The sequence below is a fragment of the Ostrinia nubilalis genome, chromosome 30, assembly GCF_963855985.1.
Source record: "Ostrinia nubilalis chromosome 30, ilOstNubi1.1, whole genome shotgun sequence".
Taxonomy (NCBI): domain Eukaryota; kingdom Metazoa; phylum Arthropoda; class Insecta; order Lepidoptera; family Crambidae; genus Ostrinia; species Ostrinia nubilalis.
In genome coordinates this window covers 6,659,809-6,681,443 of record NC_087117.1, presented here as the reverse complement: position 1 = coordinate 6,681,443, position 21,635 = coordinate 6,659,809, and the positions used below count along the sequence as shown (strand labels likewise).

Here is a 21,635-nt window from a genome sequence, read left to right as displayed (position 1 = left end):
GCCACCGGAATTAGGCAAAAAACGAGTTTGTTGATATTCACTCAAATCTAAGACTAATTAATGTAGCAATAATAATTAACATAACTTTAAGAACAAGAACTTTTGCACGTCGCATGCGACAGAATATGCTGGAATTAAATAAATTAACACCAATCTGTAACCATGTTCTTGCAAATAAATGATTTTATTATTTTATTTTTATTTTTATTTTATTTAATAAGTACACATACAGGTTACAGTCATTTACATATCAAAATACATAAACAAAATGAACAGTGTCTAGACTCCAACCTACAAGTAGCGTACATTTAAGTTACGATGATTTCATTTACGTTGCACAATTATTAATAAACACATACAAAATGCTCAAATACACAACCCTATAAACTGTGTTAAAAAGGAAAAAGTTATCAATTATTTTTTGTATTATTATCAATATTTATATTTAAAACTGTGTCAATGCTTCTGCGAAACGAGTGTAATTTTTGTTGAAATATATCAAATTCCGGATTCTCTAACGCCATGTCATTATAAAGTCTGCGCATCCTAACCAGGGGATTGTAAAAAGATTATTATTATTATTATTATTCTTCTTCTTGAATATCTAATGAAAAAAAACCGCATAAAAATCCGTTGCGTAGTTTTAAAGATAATTAATTTAAGCATACATACAGACAGACAGCGGAAAGACAGTTTGTTTAATAACTAAGCAGCTATGCAATGATGCTGCAAAAAACAAGAATGAAATGTCTTTATAAAAACGATAAAAAATATAATAAAAAATCGCAAGGTACCATTGTTATTTTTTTTTACCAAAAAAACATCTGTTAGGCAACCCTAAATCTAGGATTAAATGCGAAATAAATTAGAAAGAACTCCAGTCTCAAATAATTTTTCAGTGTAGTTCGAACAACGGTGGTGGAGGTGTCTCAAAAAGTTTTGAATTAAAAATCCAAAATGGCTGTGCCTCTTGTCACTTTGAATACTGGCTACAATTGCCCAATGCTGGGATTGGGAACTTGGCAGGTGAGAATTAAATAAAAAAAAATTGTTCATTACCTACTGCCATTTTTCTCAGGAATCAGATTTCTTGGTTTCCTGAATACTTAATGAAATCTGTTTGGATATTCAAAACACTTCTTCGCATCGCCTTGGGGGAAACCGGTTATGCAATAACAATAAAAATCTCCCAAAAATAATTTATTTTTGCAAATAAGTAGGCTTTTTAAAAAACACTTTTACACGTCCCAGTATCAACCCTACCACTGCTTCGGGAAAATAAATGGGCCAGTGCTGAGAAGAAGCAGCGCAAGAAACTCAGTCACTATTGTCAGACTCCTTATCAAGGAAATATTCTATTGTTACATATTTGACTGTCGATTACGAGGAAACAGCTCATTACCGACAAGCGAAAGGTCGTGGTTTTGAGTCCCACCAAGCAGTTCGATTTCTTTAAAGTTAGGAATAACCTTTTTTTGCAGTCCAAGCCAGGAGAGGTGAAGCAAGCAGTGAAAGACGCCATTGACGTGGGCTATAGACACATAGACTGCGCGTTTCTCTACTACAATGAGGCCGAAGTCGGTCAGGCCATCAAGGAAAAGATTAAAGCAAAAGTGGTCAGGAGGTATGTGAAGTTTTGTAAACAATCATCATCATTTCAGCCACAGGACGTCCCAGTCCTGGATGTGTCAATAGGCCGTATAGGTCGCGGCTTAGGGGCGGCAGCGTCCTAGGGGCGGCAGATTTTAGATAACGCTTACTCGATTTCAGAAGATAAAAGTTAAATAAAGATCCAACCCCACCCTCGCCTACGGGCGGCAAAACTGTAAATCCGCCACTGGGACGTCCTCTGCTAAACATAGGCCGCCCCTGTGGGCCTCCCCCAATAATTTCCACATTGCCCAGTTGATGATAGCGACTTGCATCCAGCGCCTTCCTGCTACCTTTATGAGGTCATCCGTCCATAGGCCTCCCCCAATGATTTCCGAATTGGCCGGTTGGTAGCGGCCTGCATACAGCACTTCCCTGTTAAAATGTGGTCGTCTGTTCACCCCCATGTTCTACGATTTTTCGTAGTTTAGAAGTTATCGTTAATTTTGTGATTTTTTCAAATTTTATGACCTAGTAGGCTTAAATTTTTTTTATCTTTCAAAGCTAGGAACAATAGAATATGAAACCGCAAATAATTTCTGTTTTCAGAGCTAAAATAGTTGAGAAGTTGAGTCTTGGAAATTTTACACTTAGTTTTGTTTACTTTTTTTTGTTAGTAGTTAGTACTTTTGTATTTTGTCTGTATCTATGAGACAATTCTAAAATTAGTTTTAACTAACATGTATTCGAACTGATTTATGTTAATTTATTTGTAAAAAAACAAAATGAAATGGACTTATGAGAAAAAGACGAGATTGTTAGACTTTGAATTGTGTATTAAGAAAGGTGATAGGGCTCGACATCCGGTAGCAAGCTGTGTAACTTACCGGATGCCTCTAGGCATCTATACAAATGTTTATTTTATTTTGTTTTTAATAATTTTACATAATGTATGGTTAACATTATAAAGCTGAAGAGTTTGTTTGTATGCTGGAACGCGCTAATCTCAGGAACTAGTGGTCCGATTTGAAATATCTATTTTTTCGAGGAAAGTTTTAGGCTAACATCACCCTACAGCCAACAGGGGCGGAATAAAGAATGTTGCAAAAACGGGAATCTTATAAACTATGTATTTTCAAGGGTAGGAAGTCGCGGGACAGATAGTTGTATTAGTAACTAATATTAACTATGTAGGTGTCGCTGATGGTTTCTATATATAAATATGGGCTTAAAATATGTCTGAAAAAATGTTTCCTTGAGTTATTTTTAATTTTTACATAACTACCCGAGTAACAAAAGGTTACATCACACAACACGCTTCGTTGTTGTGTTTTCAGCAAGTACCTTGCCTGCTGAAGTGGTATTGGGCCTCCACTAAAGAACTTTGCTGCCCCATCGGCCGTCAGTTCTGTCTACCGGAAAACGCAGCATGCGAAGTCCACCTGTAAGGTGGTGGACCGACGACATCATAAAGGTAGTAGGAAGGCGCTGGACGCAGGCCGCTACCAACCGGTCAACATGAAAGTCATTAGGGGAAGCCTATGTTCAGCAGTGGACGTCCTGTGGCTGAAATGATGATGATGAAGTATTATACCTTGCCTTACTACTTAGTTAGGCTGCTTTATAATGGAATTAACTAGCTAGGCCTCCCCCAATGATTCTCACATTGATCCAGTGATTCCTGCTACCTTTATGAGTTCATCCGTCCACCTTATGCGTGGACGTCCTACGCTGCGTTTGCCGGTACGTGGCCTCCACTCCAGAACCTTGCTGTCCCATCAACCGAAAGTTCTGCGTGCTATGTGCAGTGTCCATAGCCGCTCTAGCATGCTAATCTGTCAGCGACTTTAGTTTAGTTAGTTTGGTTACGGATCTCCTCATTTCTGATTTGATCTCGTATAAAGAGTTCGCGGTCACCTTCTACTGTATTTTAGATTCACTCTATTGTAATATTAAGCTGAAGTTTGGTTGTTACAACGCGCTAAACTCAGGAACTACTGGTCCGATTTGAAAAATTATCCAAGTGTTCAGATAGCCCATTTATCGAGGAAGGCTATTATTTTCGGCTAAGTACCTATTATATGTAAGACAAGTTACTATTCCACGTGGACGAAGTCGCAGGCAGAAGCTAGTCTAAACTAAATAACTCAAAGGTGACTGACTGACATAGTGATCTATCAACGCACAGCCCAAACCACTGGACGGATCGGGCTGAAATTTGACATGCAGGTAGATGTTATGATGTTGGCATCCGCTAAGAAAGGATTTTACGAAACTTCACCCCTAAGGGGGTAAAACGGGGTCCACGCGTACGGAGTCTTGGGCGGCCGCTAGTCTACACTAATATTATAAAGAGGTAAACTTTGTTTGTTTGTTTGGTTGTAATGAATAGGTTCAAAAACTACTGGACCGTTTTTAAAAATTCTTTCACCATTCGAAAGCTACATTATCCACGAGTAACATAGGCTAAATTTTATTTTGGAAAAAAATAGGGTTCCGTAAAATATGTAGATAATGTAGTCCACGCACGCGAAGCCGCGGGCGGAAAGCTAGTTATCAATAAAAGATGAAGGGAAATCGCTTTATATCATAGATTTTTCTGATTTCGTCCTCAGGAAAGACCTGTTCCTGACTTCCAAGCTATGGTGTACCTTCCACAACCCGGATCTGGTGGAGGCGGCTTGCAGGAAGACCATGGCAGACCTCGGGGTCGACTATTTGGATCTGTACCTCATCCACTTCCCTCAGGGATATGAGGTAGAGTTTGTTGCAGTTGGGACTTTTTTTCCTTATAAGCATTGGCGTATCTATCATTGGTAGGTTTTTTTTATCCACAACGAGGAAGCTCTTGGCCTGTATCTCACCTGATGGTAAGTGACGATCATGCCGAAGGTGGAAGCGAGCTTCACCCGGAATCCTCAACCACAGAGGTACTTTTCAGTCCACCACTTTTGACTTATTTTTTGCAGTTAAAAGTGGTTTTGACTGATGCCCTTGCGGTAAGGCCTTGGTCAAAACCACTTTGGAGTGGAAAAATCAGTCAAAAGTGATATTATCCAAGGTCAAGTCAAGTCAAAACCACTTTGACTGATTCGGGTTTTGACTGTAACATATGCACCATGCTAGGCTGTGCGGTCAAATACATACACAAGCTTCTTTCTGCATAAAAAAAATAAGGGAGAGAACGCAGATCAGTTTTGAAGTAGGTACCTACTCATGGATAGTATTTTGCTTTTAGCTATGAGATTTTGATTAGCAGATCCTTAAAGTTTTTTAAAAACCATTTCCGTTTTAAATAGTGCGTCAGATTAGGGGAAAGTAGTACGAGATTATCCCCTTAAGCGGGAATCGCAGTAAAATACATATTTTTCAAGGAAAACAAAATATAATTAAACGAACTAAGTAGTATATTATATCCAACTTTCCTAATACTCAAACCCCTAATTACTTATTTCTCTCAGCCCGCGGCAGACCCATTCGCGAAGCTTGACGATCCCTTCGCGAAGCTTCCCAACGGGCGGACCAGTGCGTCGGTGTACGACTACGTGGACACCTGGATAGCGATGGAAGCACTGGTTGAGAAGGGCCTGGTCCGCAGTATTGGAGTCAGCAACTTCAATAAGAGACAGCTGGATCGAGTGCTGGGGGTGGCTACCATCATTCCCGCTATGCAACAGGTTATTTATTAAATGTTTGTAAACCGTATTGCAAAATTAAACAATAATTTCCGTTTACTCCTTCAGATTCAAGCTTCTTTTTATGTACTAGTCCGAAAGTTTTCAACGAATGCTTTGTGCAATCATTTCGCCTTATTAATTATCTACGCGGTAAGCGGTCGACGGGTGGGACTATAGTGGTGGACCGGATTTAACGAACGACTCTCGAATTGACAGTCTACCTCGCTCGTTTTTCAAATCGTTTCTGAACTAACTAACTATAAAGGATTGTCTTTCGCAACGAAAGAAAACCATTTGGCAAACGTGCTTGTCTCGAAAATAACCCATAAGATGTAGTTAAAAGCTCCATAATGATTGACAATTTATTCCACCAAACCTACAGCGAAATATTTAGTCTATTCGAATCCCATCCTCCTTCTCCAGAATCCTCAACCACAGAAGAAGAAGAACTGCCCAAACACATCTCATACTTTTGCCATCTTTCAGATCGAAGTGCACCCATATCTCAACAACGCAAAGCTGATCGACTATTGTCGGTCGAAGGGCATAGCAGTGACCGCGTACTCTCCGCTAGGATCCCCGGAAAGGCCCTGGGCTAAGCCGGGAGAGCCCAACCTGATGGACGATCCCAGGCTGACCAGCGTCGCACAGAAGTATAAGAAGAGCGTGCCGCAGATTTTGATCAGGTAAAGTTTAGTGCTTTGCAGTTCGTTTCAGCCAAATGACGTCCGCGTACCGGAAAACGCAGCGTGGGACGTCCACCCACAAGGTGGACCAACGACATCATAAAGGTAGCAGGAAAGCGCTGGACGCAGGCCGCTACCAACCGGGTAACATGGAAAGCATTGTGGGAGGCCTATGTTCAGCAGTGGACGTCCTATGGCTGAGATGATGATGATGATGAAATGACGTCCACTGCTGAACAAAGGCCTCCCCCAAGGATTTCCGTAACACCAGACCTGCTCTGCTCGCATCCAGGCTCTTCCCGCGACCTTCACCAGATCGTCGGCTCACCTAGTGGGAGGCCTGCCCACGCTAAGTCCTCCGGTCTGCGGTCGCCACTCTAGAGATTTTCTGCCCCAACGGCCATCGTCTCTACGAGCTATGTGCTCCGCGCACTGCCATTTGATTTTAGCAATTTACGAGCCATGTAGTAAGTAACTAACCTAAATGGTGTAGCTTTTGAATAATGTAATGATGAGATTCTAAGTAAAGTAAGCAAAATGACTCGCAGACTTGCCAAACTTCACTGGCAGTGGGTGGGATACGTGTAGCTCACAGACCTGGTAAAGTGATGATCAGGAAGGACGGTGGAAGCGAGCTTCACACGAAATGCTCGACCGCAGAAGAACTGGAAATCTTACCTCTATCTTCTGGAACACAACAATTCTGTCAACATTGTTGGTGGTAGCTAGCCAGGCGGACATTGGCATATCTAGGCCTAGGGTACTTTTCCAGGAGGGCCCCTGACAAGCCATGTGACGATGCGATTAGTATCATAGCTCATTCATGAATTAGTTCTATCATATTTGAATCGGTAGCCCATTATCATTGGGCACCAGACCATTCTGGGTTAGTTTAATGCTATCGAGCTTGGGCGCCGCTAGCCAAACCAAGCAATATTTTCTTAAGTAGAGGGAAGTCGAACCTTAACTCCGCAGTTCTTTTGATTGATTTCTTAGTTTTGATTTGATTATTGTCGTTTCGGTCCAATGACAGTTTAGTTTTCTACCTTAGGACTAAATTGACCTTTACTGGTTGGGTTATTGGCGATCAAGCTGTAGATCCTGGCTACACAGGAGTTGCAGCGGTGGGAACCAGAGGTGGGAATTATACCGTAATAATAATATTTCCTGTTTTTCCTCAGATACGCCCTTGACCGCGGCCTGGTGGTGATCCCCAAGTCGGTGAAGAAGCAGCGGATAGCGGACAACTTCAACGTGCTGGACTTCAAGCTGCAGCAGGAGGATATGGAGCAGATCGCGTCTCTGGAGTGCAGGGGGCGCGTGTGCGACTTGGGCGAGTGAGTACAAAATATTAATTAAATAAGTAAGATGTGTAACCCCCCAAAATGTTAAGTACAAAGATCCAAGATGTGTAGGTATCCTCCCTAGCCCTGTTGGCCAGTGTCGGCGGGAAGTATCTAGACCATAATAATATGCGGCTCTTCAGTTCAGACGAATTTTTTATCATCATCATCATTTTCAGACACAGCCACAGTCCACTGCTGAACATAGGCTTCCCCCAATGATTTCTACATAGGGCGATGTGTAATTAAAAATCAAAAAACAAGTAACTATTAGCGCTGGCTGGCGATACTACGAAAACTGGTGTAATGGACTCCCTTGAATATGGAGGCCGTCAATATAAAATCAAAATTTTAAGGCGGTTTTCAACTATTTTAACAAAATTGTTACTTTTGGCATTTCCAAAACAGAGCTAACTCTTGAATAATCCTGTATTGCCTCCAGTAAAGAGGCAAATAAAGTGCAATGCAGTGGAAACTAAGATACATCTGATTGAATGGAAAATGATGACGAAGACGATGATTGTGTTTTTTTAACTAATAAAATTGACCTAACTACATTTCCCAGCTTCCCACGCTGGCCAGACTACAGTACAAACGTCAATAATCTGTCGAACTCCATACATAAAACACCCGTTATCGTTATAGTTACGGTTAAGGTTACGTGGTGCAACTCAGCCTTAATATTTTCTTCTTTTTGTTCCAGTTCCGACCACCGTGACTATCCTTTCTTCGACGAATACTAATTGAAGAATCTTTTGCAATTTTGAAAAACATTTGTAGATTATTTATTAAAGCGTTTGGACTAAGGGAATCAAAAGATATTATTTTGTTATAATAAATTTATCATTAAATTATTTATTGTGTTTTATTTTCTTTGAGGTTACTTAATTTTAAGTGTTGGATTAAACAAATCTTCGAAAAAGTCGAAGAAGGGTGAGGAGGAGTTCAATCTCCTTCTTAATATGCTTTTTTTGTCATTAATAACGTTATTTTTAACAAAGAACAAGTTTTGGGACCCGATCTGAAACACCCTGTATAATCCCTCAGTCATTAATTTATGGTCTTACATCAATTCTTCTTGATCGACACAATTCTTCTGTCCTATTGTCTATACTAAACTGACAGCTATCAAGTCAAAATTATCCGATATTTTTGACATATTTTTGTAACATTTCAACAATGAATTTCGGATAAAATTTTCGTGTGAAAGCCTCCAAAAACATTGTGTTATTCATGTTAATTTCAAAAATTTGTAGTTTCCATCACTATGTGGGTAAGTGTCAATTCTATTTTAGATGTTCCACTGTGAGTTGGTTCACCACAATAGTCCAGCGGCGGCGGAGTTCGAACCAGCGTTCCTCTGATCTCCAGTTCGATATTCTTATAAGATACACCATACAAGAATGCATGGTAAATTCAGTGAACTGCTCCTGAATCGAATGTACCTACTACTACTATTTCTATTTATTTATATTAACCGGCAGACAGTGGTGACTGAGTTTGTTGCGGCGCTTCTTCTCAGCACTTGCGAAATGTTGGTCTCGAAACGCTGGTAGGGTAAAAAGATTATGAGACATGTAGAGGCTCCTTAAGAGCAAAATGACGATTTATTGTAAGAACTATTTATTAGTCTAAACGAATAAAGAAATTTTGACTTTGACTTTGATACTGCTTATAATAAATAAATTCACCGTTGGGCTATCGTTTAGATTTATCGATCGTTAAGCTTTAGATACTCATCTATAAATTCCTTAGTAAAGTAACTACTCAGTTACTACAACTTATTATACCTAAGTAGGTAGGTATCAATTAATATTCTTCACTGACCTTCACTGGTTGTATTTTTATTGGCGGTCAAGCTGTAGATCCTGGCTCCAAGTTACTTCCACCATTTATGTTCGAGGAGCTTACGCCCAGAAAACAGAATAAAGATAATTAATAAAGAATTTATTACACTACTATATTAACGGTGAATTTGGATGTTTCAGGGAGGCCAGCAGCAAGGATATGGACAGGTAAATAAATTAAAGTAATCACCTAAATTATTCGACTAACTACAACCACAACAAGCTGTGCTAAACTGATAGCAGTTGAACTATTTTCCTTCTGTACCCCAAACCCCTTTTCAGTACCCCCAACCCCAACAAGGCTATGGATACCCCCCACAACAGGGTTACCCTCCACCACAGGGGTACCCTCCACCACAAGGGTACCAGCAAGGGTACCCGCCTCCACAAGGGTACCCACCGCCACAAGGATACCCGCCTCCACAGGGGTACCCCCAGCAGCCGGGTATGCAACAGCCACAGCAACAACAAGGTTAGATTTCAAAACAAATCAAATTCAAATCAATAAAATGCGAAACCATAATCATTTAAGGGTTTAAAAAAGTATTTTAGATTTGTTTTTTAAGAACGAGTCTCATGGAATATTCCTTTTAAAACCATTTTCTGTATTTTTTTTTTTTCATCAAATCCTGACAGGATTCCGTGGAGGGTAGTTGAACGGAAAGCATGGACTTTAGTAAGCAAATATTGTGTTATTTTGCGTTCTAAAGTGCAGTGAAGTAAATAAAAACATTAAAATACTTTGAATTTGAGCGCGCATCGAGTCGTATGAACAATTCTCCATGGGTTCATACTGGAGAATCCAAATTAAGAACAGTAGAAAAGCGATTCACGACGTTTGATTTTACATACGGGTTCGTACTTGTCTCCACTGAATCCAAAGGACAGTAGAAACACGATACACGACGTTCGATTTATACATCAATTTCCACGTGATATTTTTACGAAAACCATGGAGACCGTCACGTACCGGAAAACGCAGCGTGTGACGTCCACCCATAAGGTGGACCGACGACCTCATAAAGGTAGCAAGAAGGCCGCTGCCAACCGTGTGATGTGGAAGTCATTGGGGGAGGCCTATGTTCAGCAGTGGACGTCCTGTGGCTGAAATGATGATGATTGGTTGCTACGAAGAAACCTCATAGGTTTGATTGCCATAATAAGAAATCCTGACAGATTATTTCTTTTTCAGGATCCTCAGGCATGGGAATGTGCGGAATGGCCAGTCTTGCTGCATGCCTCACTTGCCTTTTCTGCTCGTGTTGCCAAGCAATGGCTGCCATGTCTGGAGGCGGGGGCAACGATGACGGGGGGGCTTACGGTCCCGGTGGGGGCGGTGGCACTGGTGGGGGATATGATGACGGTGGTGGCACTACTGTCAGCCCCCCCGGTTTTGGGTCAGGCGCCCCGCACGATGCTGGCACGGACGGACATGACGATCATTAATTTATTGAGGAGTTAAACAGCTTAGAGTTTGAGCTGGACAGGTACAAATTTAGTTTAAAACTCGGCCTTCCCTAGTCGGGTTTTAATTGGCGGTTTTTTAAGCTGTAGACCCTTGATGTTGCAGTGATGGGAACAAGAGTGGAAAGGGGTCAAGCTGTAGATTCTGGATGCACAGGAGTTACAGTGATAGGAACGAGAATATTGAGGAACTACTGGCTGTGTTAGTCAGTTTAAAATAATCCTCTACTGTCAGAGTAGCTCTCATCGTTTAGTTAAAAAGGTTGCGTTGGAATTTCCGTCGGAAAATCCTCAAAATTCAGCTTCGAGTATGATGGTTTTCGATCAACAACTTGACTATTTGAAATTGGAGCACCGTTTCAGAAACGTGGCTCAAAAAATGTACCGAAAGCCTTTTGAGACTTGATCACTTTTTAAAGAAGGCTTTAAACTTCTGAAAAAAGGAGCCTTGAAACATAAAAAACTCAAGTCTAAAGTCAACACGTGTTCTATCCTACTTAGATCTGAAAGTTAAATCTGACCGAAGAAAGCTTGGAAATATGGAAAATAAAGCTTAAAATATTCAGTCAAACCACGGAATAAGTATACCTAGTACTGATCTGATAGGTAGGTACCGTCAAACTATGCATTTATCAGAATTTTGAAAATACTTCGTAATGTACAGTGATTAGTTTATTATTAGATTTAAATTGTGTATTGTGTTTGTGAAATCAAATGCTGTCTGTTTTGATTGCGTACAATAAATTTTTTGCCTTTTCTTTATACAAAATCATGTCTGTGTTATTTCTAATGTTTTAATTATAGAAGTTACTCTGTTTGTGGTTTTTAATAAAATATTATTTATTTTTTAACGCATTTCATTTTACTTCACTAGGCATGTCTAGACTTAACAATAAAAGTTAATAAAAAATATACGAAACTGGCAAAAGGAATTGAAAAGACAACCCTAATAATTATCTACACAACGGGTTAGGCATTAGGCAGTAGGAGGCAGTAGGTATTTCCTATAAGGTATTCAGTATGGGAAGACGTAGTGTAGGCAGTCCCCCACTAGGTGAACCGACGATCTGGTGCAAATAATATATTTACTCTGATCTGGTGAGAGTTAAGTACGGGAGTAGACTGGATGCGGGCGGCGCAGGGCTTGTCCTGTAGAAATCCATGAGAGAGGCCTTTGTCCAGCAGTGGACTTCATTTGGCTGAAACGGACGAACCAACGATTCTTAGGCGGTTATCACACTGCACCGCGCTCCGCCGCGGAGCGCGTGATTTTCATATAAAAAAACACGCGCGCGGACGCGTTGTCAGTGTGAAGTAGACGTGCGCGCCGCCGCGGCGCGCCGCCGCCATAAGGAGTCAGCGCGCCGCCGCCGCCGCCGGTAGTATAAAATTCCCGCCGAAACAAAACTCTTTGGAGACTGTTTCTCAAGTAATAGAGGAAGATGAAAACGATCCAATCTCTGAAGACAGTGAAGACGTGGTAGAGAGACAGAAGCTCGTGCCTTATTTGGAAATTTGGCAAACATACCTACAGTTAAGTAAAACTTCTACTCCAACGAGATGGCACAGTGTCTTAGAAATGCTCGAAAGTATGGCGCACTTGATTTTAGCAATTCTGAGAGCTATGTCGGTTACTTTGGTTCTCCTGCGGATCTCCTCATTTCTGATTCGATCACGCAGGAAAACTCCGAGCTTAGCCCGCTCCATCGCCCTTTGGGTGACCTTGAGCCTTCTTATGAGGCCCATAGCAAGCGACCATGTCTCAGATCCATATACCATCACTGGCAACACACACTGGTCAAAGACTTTTGACTTGAGTGGGCGGGGCACATAGCTCGTAGAGACGATGGCCGTTGGGGCAGGAAAGTTCTCGAGTGGCGACCACGGGCTGGAAGACGTAGCGTGGGCAGGCCTCCTACTAGGTGAACCGACGATCTGGTTTTTTTTTTTTGAAGGGACGCGCGCTGGTAGCTTGAAGAGCTTTTCCAGCTGCACCGGGCAGAGTGGCGAGTACAGAAGGTACTCTAGCCGTTTGGCGATCGTCGGTGCGCGTGCGGACGAGCCTGGGCTTCGCTTCGCGAAGCCCACACTCGGCCTCGTCGATCGCAGACCGACGTTCGCGATCGGGCCGTATCGAGCGCATAAGGCGCCCGATCAGTGGCGAACCCAACTAGAGGGTTGCCCACCGCGGTGTTGGACCAAAGTCCAGCCTACGGTGGGCTCACTCTAGTGGGCCCGATCGAGGGGACTACGGACGCGGCCTGAGGGCGCCACGGTAGGCCCGAGCCTATACCGAGCCTATACCAGGACACGGCCTGAGCCGAGGTCCGAACCTCGGCTCAGGCCGTGTCCGGGGGACGGATAGGGGAGAACCGGCCCGGTACATGTCTGTACCGTCCGAAATGGAAAGCAGGGCCTCGTACTCGCCGGCGAGTACGGTGTAACGAGCGACGATCTGGTAAAGGTCGCGGGAAGGGCCTTGATGCGGGCAGCGCCGGACCGTTCATTATGGAAAACCTTGGGGGAGGCCTTTGTCCAGCAGTGGACGTCATTTGGCTGAAATGATGGCACACTGTTGTAATATCATCATCATTTCAGCCACAGGACGTCCACTGCTGAACATAGGCCTCCCCCAATGACTTCCACATCGCACGGTTGGTAGCGGCCTGCATCCAGCGATTTACTGCTACCTTTATCAGGTAGTCGGTCCACCTTGTGGCTGGACGTCCCACGCTGCGTTTTCCGGTACGCGGCCTCCATTCCAGAACCTTGCTGCCCCATCAACCGTCAGTTCTGCGTACTATGTGCCCTGCCCACTGCCACTTCAGCTTGCTAATCCGTCTAAACCCGTTGTAGCTAAAGCTGTTGTAATAGGAACCCGATAAATAGCATCATACGTCGGATAGGGCAAGATGGTATGACAATTTCCTAAGCAGAATGGATTTTGTTAGAGGATTTATGCAATTTTCTGAGCCAGTTTCGGCAAATTGTTGAAATTTTATCAGCATCAAAATCGAGCACAGTCAACCTTGCTCTCGTATTTAAAGCCGAAATAAAAGACGTGCTTAATTCGATTGATGATGACAAGTCGCTTATAATAACATCCTTAAAAAGGAAAATGTTGATGAAACTGGACACACGCTTCCCAGCCAGTAAGGCTGTTGTTGCTGCAGCATTATTAGACTGTAGGTTTATGAAGCTTGGAGAAGTTGACCTCTATCTGACTGCTAACAAATTAACTCCAGCTGGTTTCTTGGCAGAATATACCAAAGAATTAATCCCTAACTACGAACATAATCAACCATTATTACACCAGGAGGGTCACCAGGAAGAAGCGAGTACAAGTAAAGTTTTAGTACTTTCCCAACTCTCGCGCAAATACAGCATGCAACACAGTTCTCATGGTTCCGGCTTCGATGATGCTGTTGACCAGGAAGCTTGGAAATACCTAGCTACTGCTGATCCTGCGGAACTTGAAGACGGGGACATCTTGTCCTACTGGCAAACCAGACAATCTGCCTACCCGCGTTTATCGTCATTAGCGCAGGCTCTGTTATGCATTCCAGCAACCAGCACTCCGAGCGAAAGAGTGTTTTCGGTTGCTAGATTGCTTTTAACAGCCAAAAGGTCCCGGCTGAGTCCATTTAGGGTGAATAAAATAATTTTTGTGCACGACAACTATAAAAGTTGCAAACAAAATATTTCTGTCAAGAAAAGTGGTTGAGTCATCTTTTTAGTTTACTTAATAAAGTTCATTCGTTTAAACGTGGTTTTTCATTATACGTCTTAATATACAAAGTTGAAAAATCCCACGCCGCCGGCGTTACGCCGCCGCCGTGGATTTTTTCGTGGCGCGCCGCCACCCGATTTTTTTCGACCGGCGCGCACGTCTAGTGTGAAGTGCCGCGCGTGTTTTCTATACAAACTGAGGAACTTGCACAATGATTAAATCTGTCGCCCCGCGCTCCGCGGCGGAGCGCGGCGCAGTGTGATAACCGCCTTAAAGTAACAATTTCCGAGTGAAATATTTCAATATCCTGTCTGTGGTAGATTTTCTGTCTATTCTTCTAAACTGACAATTTCAATATCAAAATTATCGTGAAAGTGACCACATTTAAATTATGTAAAATTGTGCGTTTTCAGTGTTTAAAAGTGTTTTATTCGTGATTGAAATAATGATTTTGAATAAAAATAAAATAAAGAGAATCATGAATAAAATAATTGTGTAACGTCAAAGCGAAAACATCATGTGCATTGGAAAGGTAAATAAACAAAATGTTGTTTTACTCGATACGATTTCAAGTACAAAAAACGTAAAAAAATTACTTATCATTAGGTACAATCTCAATCGTTAAATTATTTACAAATCATTGGGGGAGGCCTATGTTCAGCTGTGGACGTCCTGTGGCTGAAATAATGATGATGATGAAATTATTGAAAGATTCTATGATAAGGCATATTCTACAAGGAGTAAAAGACAAGGTACGTCTAGGTGAGCTCCTAGCTCTCCCAGAGTCGAATCGATTTGGGCAATCATTTCGTAAATGGTCAAACTAGAAATTGAACCTGGTACCTCCTACGTTGTGCCCCACGTTGGGCGCCAATGTCACGGTTAGAGCTTTAGAGCAGTGACAGTTGCTGCATCTTTCTGGACCACTAAGCCATCAAACTCATTCTTTTTCTTATCGTGTCGACAACAAGCCTACACAGTGTCAGCCTAAAACTCCGCCACAAGAGTAGCGTTGTCAGGGGAACAAAACCACACTTGCACACCCAAGTTTGAGCTATCGGAGAATCCCCACCTGAACATATTGTCCTTACTACGGCCAACCTGCGTCCGAAGCCTTTTTAAAGACTTCCAGATAAGCCAGGGGAGCTCATGTCCAGGTGGAGGACTCTCAGACATAGGGACAAAAGAGCAGGAAAGATCAGCTCTCTCACGCCATAACCTGCATCTCTCTTTCAAACTCATAAAGTTTTGCTTTTCCAGTGTTGCGGGAAGGGCGCTAACAATGATAACATACCGTACGGACCTGTGAGTTATTTTCCTACTAATTGCTTGTAATAGGGGCAACAAAAATGTAGTCCGATGTCTGTACGTACTATCGGGGACTCTTCCGCCTGACCACTTTGTAGAAATTTTAGCGTAAGCGCATCGCTCCGGTCACGTGCTCACCCCGTCTCTAATTGGTTACGCATTTTACTATATTTTTACTACGACCAATAAGAGACAATCAGGGCTTAGGTTGCAATACGAAATACCATTGTGCACTTTATTGTCATACGGTTAAGGTTTAAAACGAAATGTTTCTTTTTCTTCAATCTTTCTTAGTTTTAGGCTGAGTTGCACCACCTAACTTTGACCGTAGCTATAACAGTAACCGGTGCTTTTTGTATGGAGTTTAACAAATTTTTGACGTTTGTCAAAGTTAAAGTAAGATGGTGCAACTCAGCTTTAGAATTTTAATAATAGAATTTGGTTACAAACAAATAGATAATATGTATTTTTTTAATATTGTATTTTTATACGAGGTCTGTCTGCTTTTTGCTTTGGCGAACTGTCGACATATTCTCTCCTTTGTTTTTTGTGAAGTTTTGTGATCCCTAACCGATTGATTTTGTTTTGTGTTGACCCGTGCTAATAATTGGACTGTTTGATTGCCTTTTTATTGACCTCCGCGCGATTACTGAATCATCATGGCCTCTCAAAATAATTCTTAATTCTTATATTTAATTACAAACTTATCTATCTATACATTGTTAACTGTTTAAGTATTATTTAGTTTGAAGTTTAATTTTTATTGATTTAAAACCTTGTGTAAAGACACTTAATGTGCAATAAAAAAATTAATTTGAAATAAAACTAACTTAATCCCAACTAATATTATAAATGCGATAGTAACTCTGTCTGTCTGTCTGTCTGTCTGTCTGTTACGCTTTCCCGCTTAAACCTCGCAACCGATTTTGATGAAATTTGGCATAGAGATAGTTTGAGTCCCGGGAAAGAACATAGGATAGTTTTTATCCCGGTTTTTGAAACAGGGACGCGCGCGATAAAGTTTTTCTGTGACAGACAAAATTCCACGCGGGCGAAGCCGCGGGCGGAAAGCTAGTATTATAATATTTATAATAACCAATTACCTGGATCATTGCTACCTAGTTACAATATTTGTATTAAATTGTAATAACGTAGATAAGTGTTTGTTTTAAACGGAAAACAAAAGTTGCTAATGTATTAAAAATAAATAGAAACATTTTATTTACATTCAAGGATTTAAGAAAGTTATTATGTAGCCAGATCTTACAATAATTGTTTTTAAGCCACAAATATTCCTTAACTATTTCCTAATTAATTCAATAACATATAGTTTATAAATTATAAGTTCCGAATAAATTAAATACCTATTAACACGCTCACTGCGTTATGAGGTCTAAAAAGCCACATGCAGAACTTATCGCAGGTGCGGCAGTCATAATCGCGTTCTCTCACTCTGTGCGGGGGGCGACTATTTTAACATTTCTATGAGTACAACAGAGACAAATATATCAAATTGCTTCTCTTACGAAGCCTAGCATAGGTGACGTAGACAATATTGTATGAGGTCGATTAGGTCCCATACGCACTGGATAGAAATTAATCACGTTCAGTGCGCCGTGAGGTCTGAACTGCCTCAAAAATTGCAGGCCTCATAACCGCACAGGGTGAGGCGCGGGCGACGCGCATTTAGAGTAGTGATGTGATAAGTTTCGATACGGACGCACGCTGTTAGCCGGTGACACATTAACACTGACTTTTTAACTAAAAATGGCATTTGTATACACTTAACGCACGTATTTATTTCAGGTATTCCTAGTGGCAGATAATAATAATAATAAATATTTTTGGACATTTTACACTGCGCTTCTAGTCCCAAACTAAGCAAAGCTTGTACTTTGGGTACTAGACAACGGATATAAACATACTTAAATACTTTTTTTTTTTAAAATACATACACAGAAAACACCCAGTCCAATACAAACAAATATGTTCATGAACACAAATACTGTGCGGGAATCGAACTCGCAACCTCCGGAATAGTAGTCCGTTTCGAATCACTACACCAAACGGCCGACAATGATGTGCTGAACATTCGTTTAAAAAAGGTGGTCAACGAAAGCGCTGCGTAGGTTGCTACGACAGATTAAGTTTAAGACTAACACTAAATAGCACTCAGGCTGCAAAAAAAAAACTAAAAAAAATTGTAACTTTTTGTGTTCTGTGTGACAAATCCTACTGTTTGCCCTGTTTTAATGAAAAACACTTTAATTAAAAACAAATATTATAATTTTATGGTAACTGAAATTTTGTTTTATTCCCATCCCTAGTCGAGACACAAATTGGACTTTCTTTCAGTGCGAAATGAGGCAGAAAAGATGTCATATATATTTTTTTAATTTATTCAATACCAAAATGTCATAACTGCGGGCGAAGCTAGTTTAAGGTTAAACATCTATTTAAGTTTATAATAGAAAAGTTTCAAGCCAATATTGTCTTTTCTGACCTATATTTAAAGTATTTTTAGAAACAATATTTTGTGAGGCAGAAAAGGTCTCATACGCACTGTAAAGAAGTTCAATATTGACTCGAAAAGACCTCATACGCACTGGCTGAAAGTCTACGAAAAATGGTTTCGCAGTGAGCGTGTTAAACAAGTAAAATTCGAAAGTGACTGTATGATTTTGCATTTCTCGCCTTAACTAGCTAAACTAATATCATGAGATTTACAATCTTAATAATAACAATAATTATAGAAAGGGCTACTTTTTTCTCAGGAAATTGCACAGTTACCTCGGAATGTGCGATAGCAATTTTGTGACCCGAGCGGGCAATCGCTAGTTCAATTTTTACACGAAGCCCCATATAATATTTTGTAGCGATTCTTTATTGGGTTTCAAATTTACTAAAATGCGACGTTGCCAAACGAGCGCTACGGATGCGGGTAAGCTAAGCAATACTCAATCCTAAACGCTTTACATAGAGCTTGGTTTGCTAGGGCAAACATCTACAGTGGTGCGCCAACGCTGCTTAGACCCGAAACATGAATGAATGGGGGCGTAGCTTAATCGAGCGTGTGTGTGCAAACAATTTAGGCCCTTAAGGTGTCAAGGCGTCCGAGTCCCCGATAGTACATATTGGTCAAGTATTAAAACTACTTTAAAGCTTCACTACAAAGTTTTATAATAAACAATTTGAAAAAATCGAACTGCCTAAGGCGGGAATCGAGCCCACGACCTTTCGCTTGCCGGGCTTTAAGGGTAGTACGGGGAGTCATTGATGAAATAAACGTGGCCATAACAGCGTATTACGCTTGAAAATTTCGACGGTTTCATCCAGTGTCTAAGTAGCTCAGTTGGAAGAGCAGTCGCCCGGCAAGCGGAAGGTCGTGGCATCGATTCCCGCCTTAGGCAGTTCGATTTTTTCAAGTTGTTTCCTAAAAAATTAAGTTTGAGAAGCGACTCTAGTCGCTAAGAATTTTAATAACGATTCATTAAAAAGGTTGTAACTAAGCTTTCAAGTTCTATTACAATTTCATCATTCACAAAAGTCTGTCATCATGTCACCTTCTTGAGACCCTTAGTTAGGTATCTATCTATCTATTTTAAAGCTTCACTAGCCCGAATCTCTATTTTCTATTAATTTGCAGGGAGGATTTCAACAAGGTTTTCAACAGGGTTACCAGCAGTTTCAGCAGGGGGCTGGTTACCAACAAGGATACCAGCAGGGAGGTTACCAACAGGGGTACCAACCAAATCAGGGCTATCAGTATCAACAAGGGGGATATGACCAGAGCCAGGGTTATCAACAAGGGGGAGGATTCCAGGATCAAGCGAGCCAAGCCACTCGAGCTGCTGGTAAGATGATTCTATTATATTGTTAAGTACGTCATAGACACCTGAGTGTTATTTTATATCGAAGCTAGGATAGCCGAACCAGTGAAGGGGTCGGACTGGCCGACTCGTGATTCGGGGAACGCGGGTTCGGTCCCCGCTTGCGCTCGACTATTGTGGTGAGCTCACTCGTGACGCAAGCATATTTAGCTTAGTACGAGCAGCTAACGGGAATATAGTGATTTGTGCGATACAAAGTAATTTATTTTACTATACATTAAAAAAAAGAACTTCAAAACGTCCATTTGATTGCTGAACCACTGTCTCCCCAATGATATGGCCGGCTTCTAGCGCCTTCCTTCTAAGTATTTACAAGGTCGTCTGTCCACCTCGAGCTGTGGACTGTTATTTAACATAAAACGTTTGTTTGTACCCAGAATCGCATTGCCCGAAAATCGACAAGGAGCATTTGATAACGTGCGGCAAACACATCTTAGAATTGATCAAGAAGTACATGGGCCACGGGCACGGCGGTGGCGGTGGCGGTGGCGGCGGTGGCGGTGCCGGTGGCGGTGGCGGTAGACCTGGATATTCCGGGGGAGGAGGCTACGACGGGCAGAATAAAGGCGGGGATAATGTTGGATCTCCTAGATTTGGGGAACAGAAAAATGCTGAAGAAGACACGGATGATGAGCACAAAAGAGATGAACACACTGATGATGAGCACCACACCGATGATGAGCACCACACTGATAACGATGATGACCATGAAGACCATGATGATCATGAGGACCATGATGATCATGACGACCATGAAGACCATGACGATCACCACGATAAACGCCATTAAAAATGTAAAAACCATTTAGTTACTAACTAGGTATGTATAGTGGAAAAATTTGTTGATGGCGGCTATGCGTGAGTTATTTTCAGAGCTACAAAGGAAAGTAATGAAGAGAGATGACTGTGAGAAGTAGATTAAATATTGAATATTTTATAATCAGTAGAAAAGCAAAGAATGCTTGTCAAAGTGTATGCTCAACTTGGCGGGGGAACTTTTTATATAATTCAAACAATAGCTTCAATTTTAAATGATTTACAGTAAGAAGTAGAAAATAGTAATGTTCCAAAAGACTTACCGCTTAAGGCCTATGGCCTTTGTGTTCCATAAGTCTAAATATAGAACACTGTTTGACAAGCAATACTTACATAAGCATGGTTTTGGAAAGCTAAAATAGATTATCGCCATTTTTTCAAGTTATTAATTAGAAAATGAGATGCAATTATAATGAGGCTCGAATATTTTAAAGGCTCTTAGTCTAAATAAGGCTACGTCTTACTTAGACTTAATCCCAAGGAACAAAATGTCTCGTTAATTGAATGAAGACGTTAAAAGCTCCCCGTAACACTTAACATTGCAACATGGTTAAGATGCAAGCCTGTAATTTGATCCGATATTTTATACCAAATCAATTTATCGACCAATATTTTATATGAAATCTTGATTATGAATTAAGTTTTAAAAGAGTTGTTTCTTTAACAAAACTTAAGTCTAAGATGTTGGCTCTACAATCACGTTGGAATTTTAATTCTTGAAATATTTTTACTAAAAAAGTAGGTAGGTATAGATCGTTTCATCCACGAAGACGCGCGCCACCAATTTTTGGTCGAGGTCGCGCGGGGTGCGGGGAGTTTGATCCGAGCAATCCGAGCGTCATTATTGTAGTGTGCGTGCGCACTCATGGATAATTTAGCGTGTACCGATAACACTCAAACATTAGTGGAAGAATGGGGCGCCCGGGCGCGTCTTCGTGGATGACACGATCATAAAATGTGTATCACCTGTAAACTTTTTTAATCTAAGCTAGGTACATTTAAACTGAAACTTACTTTTCACAAAAGCCTGAAATATCCGTGGCGCTAGTGTCTATGCAAAGTTTGACGTTTTGTCCTTTTCGAAATGTAGGTAAGTAGCTCCACAAAATCTATTGTGTTATTTTGTGAAAAGTATGTCGTACCTACCTGTAAATAAAAACTACTAAAACATGTACCTACAATTTTATAGCTGGATCCATTTTAATATAATAAAGATTGTGCCAAAATACAAGTTGGATATTTTTTAATTTTTTTTTTTGCTAAAATGTATTTTTAATAACTAGC

At 41.1% G+C, this 21,635-nt stretch overlaps 3 protein-coding genes across 3 annotated transcripts; all 3 read left to right on the top strand.

The window, feature by feature from the left end:
• Nucleotides 1–883: 883 nt before the first annotated feature.
• LOC135085982 (aldo-keto reductase family 1 member B1-like) lies at nucleotides 884–8,150 on the top strand. Its single transcript, XM_063980769.1, has 7 exons — nucleotides 884–1,026; nucleotides 1,482–1,624; nucleotides 4,206–4,347; nucleotides 5,052–5,267; nucleotides 5,754–5,953; nucleotides 7,135–7,290; nucleotides 8,000–8,150. Exons 1-7 carry the CDS (start codon nucleotides 958–960, stop codon nucleotides 8,037–8,039), a joined length of 966 nt encoding a protein of 321 aa, XP_063836839.1. The 5' UTR covers nucleotides 884–957; the 3' UTR covers nucleotides 8,040–8,150.
• A 295-nt stretch (nucleotides 8,151–8,445) lies between these two features.
• On the top strand, nucleotides 8,446–10,879 carry LOC135085988 (uncharacterized). Its single transcript, XM_063980775.1, has 4 exons — nucleotides 8,446–8,569; nucleotides 9,285–9,311; nucleotides 9,426–9,615; nucleotides 10,336–10,879. The coding sequence occupies exons 1-4, from the start codon at nucleotides 8,564–8,566 to the stop codon at nucleotides 10,587–10,589; spliced, it is 477 nt and encodes a 158-aa protein (XP_063836845.1). The 5' UTR covers nucleotides 8,446–8,563; the 3' UTR covers nucleotides 10,590–10,879.
• Nucleotides 10,880–14,714: 3,835 nt separating this feature from the next.
• LOC135085955 (ctenidin-1-like) lies at nucleotides 14,715–20,325 on the top strand. Its single transcript, XM_063980740.1, has 4 exons — nucleotides 14,715–14,869; nucleotides 15,598–15,642; nucleotides 19,292–19,499; nucleotides 19,913–20,325. Exons 1-4 carry the CDS (start codon nucleotides 14,855–14,857, stop codon nucleotides 20,323–20,325), a joined length of 681 nt encoding a protein of 226 aa, XP_063836810.1. The 5' UTR covers nucleotides 14,715–14,854.
• Nucleotides 20,326–21,635: the final 1,310 nt, after the last annotated feature.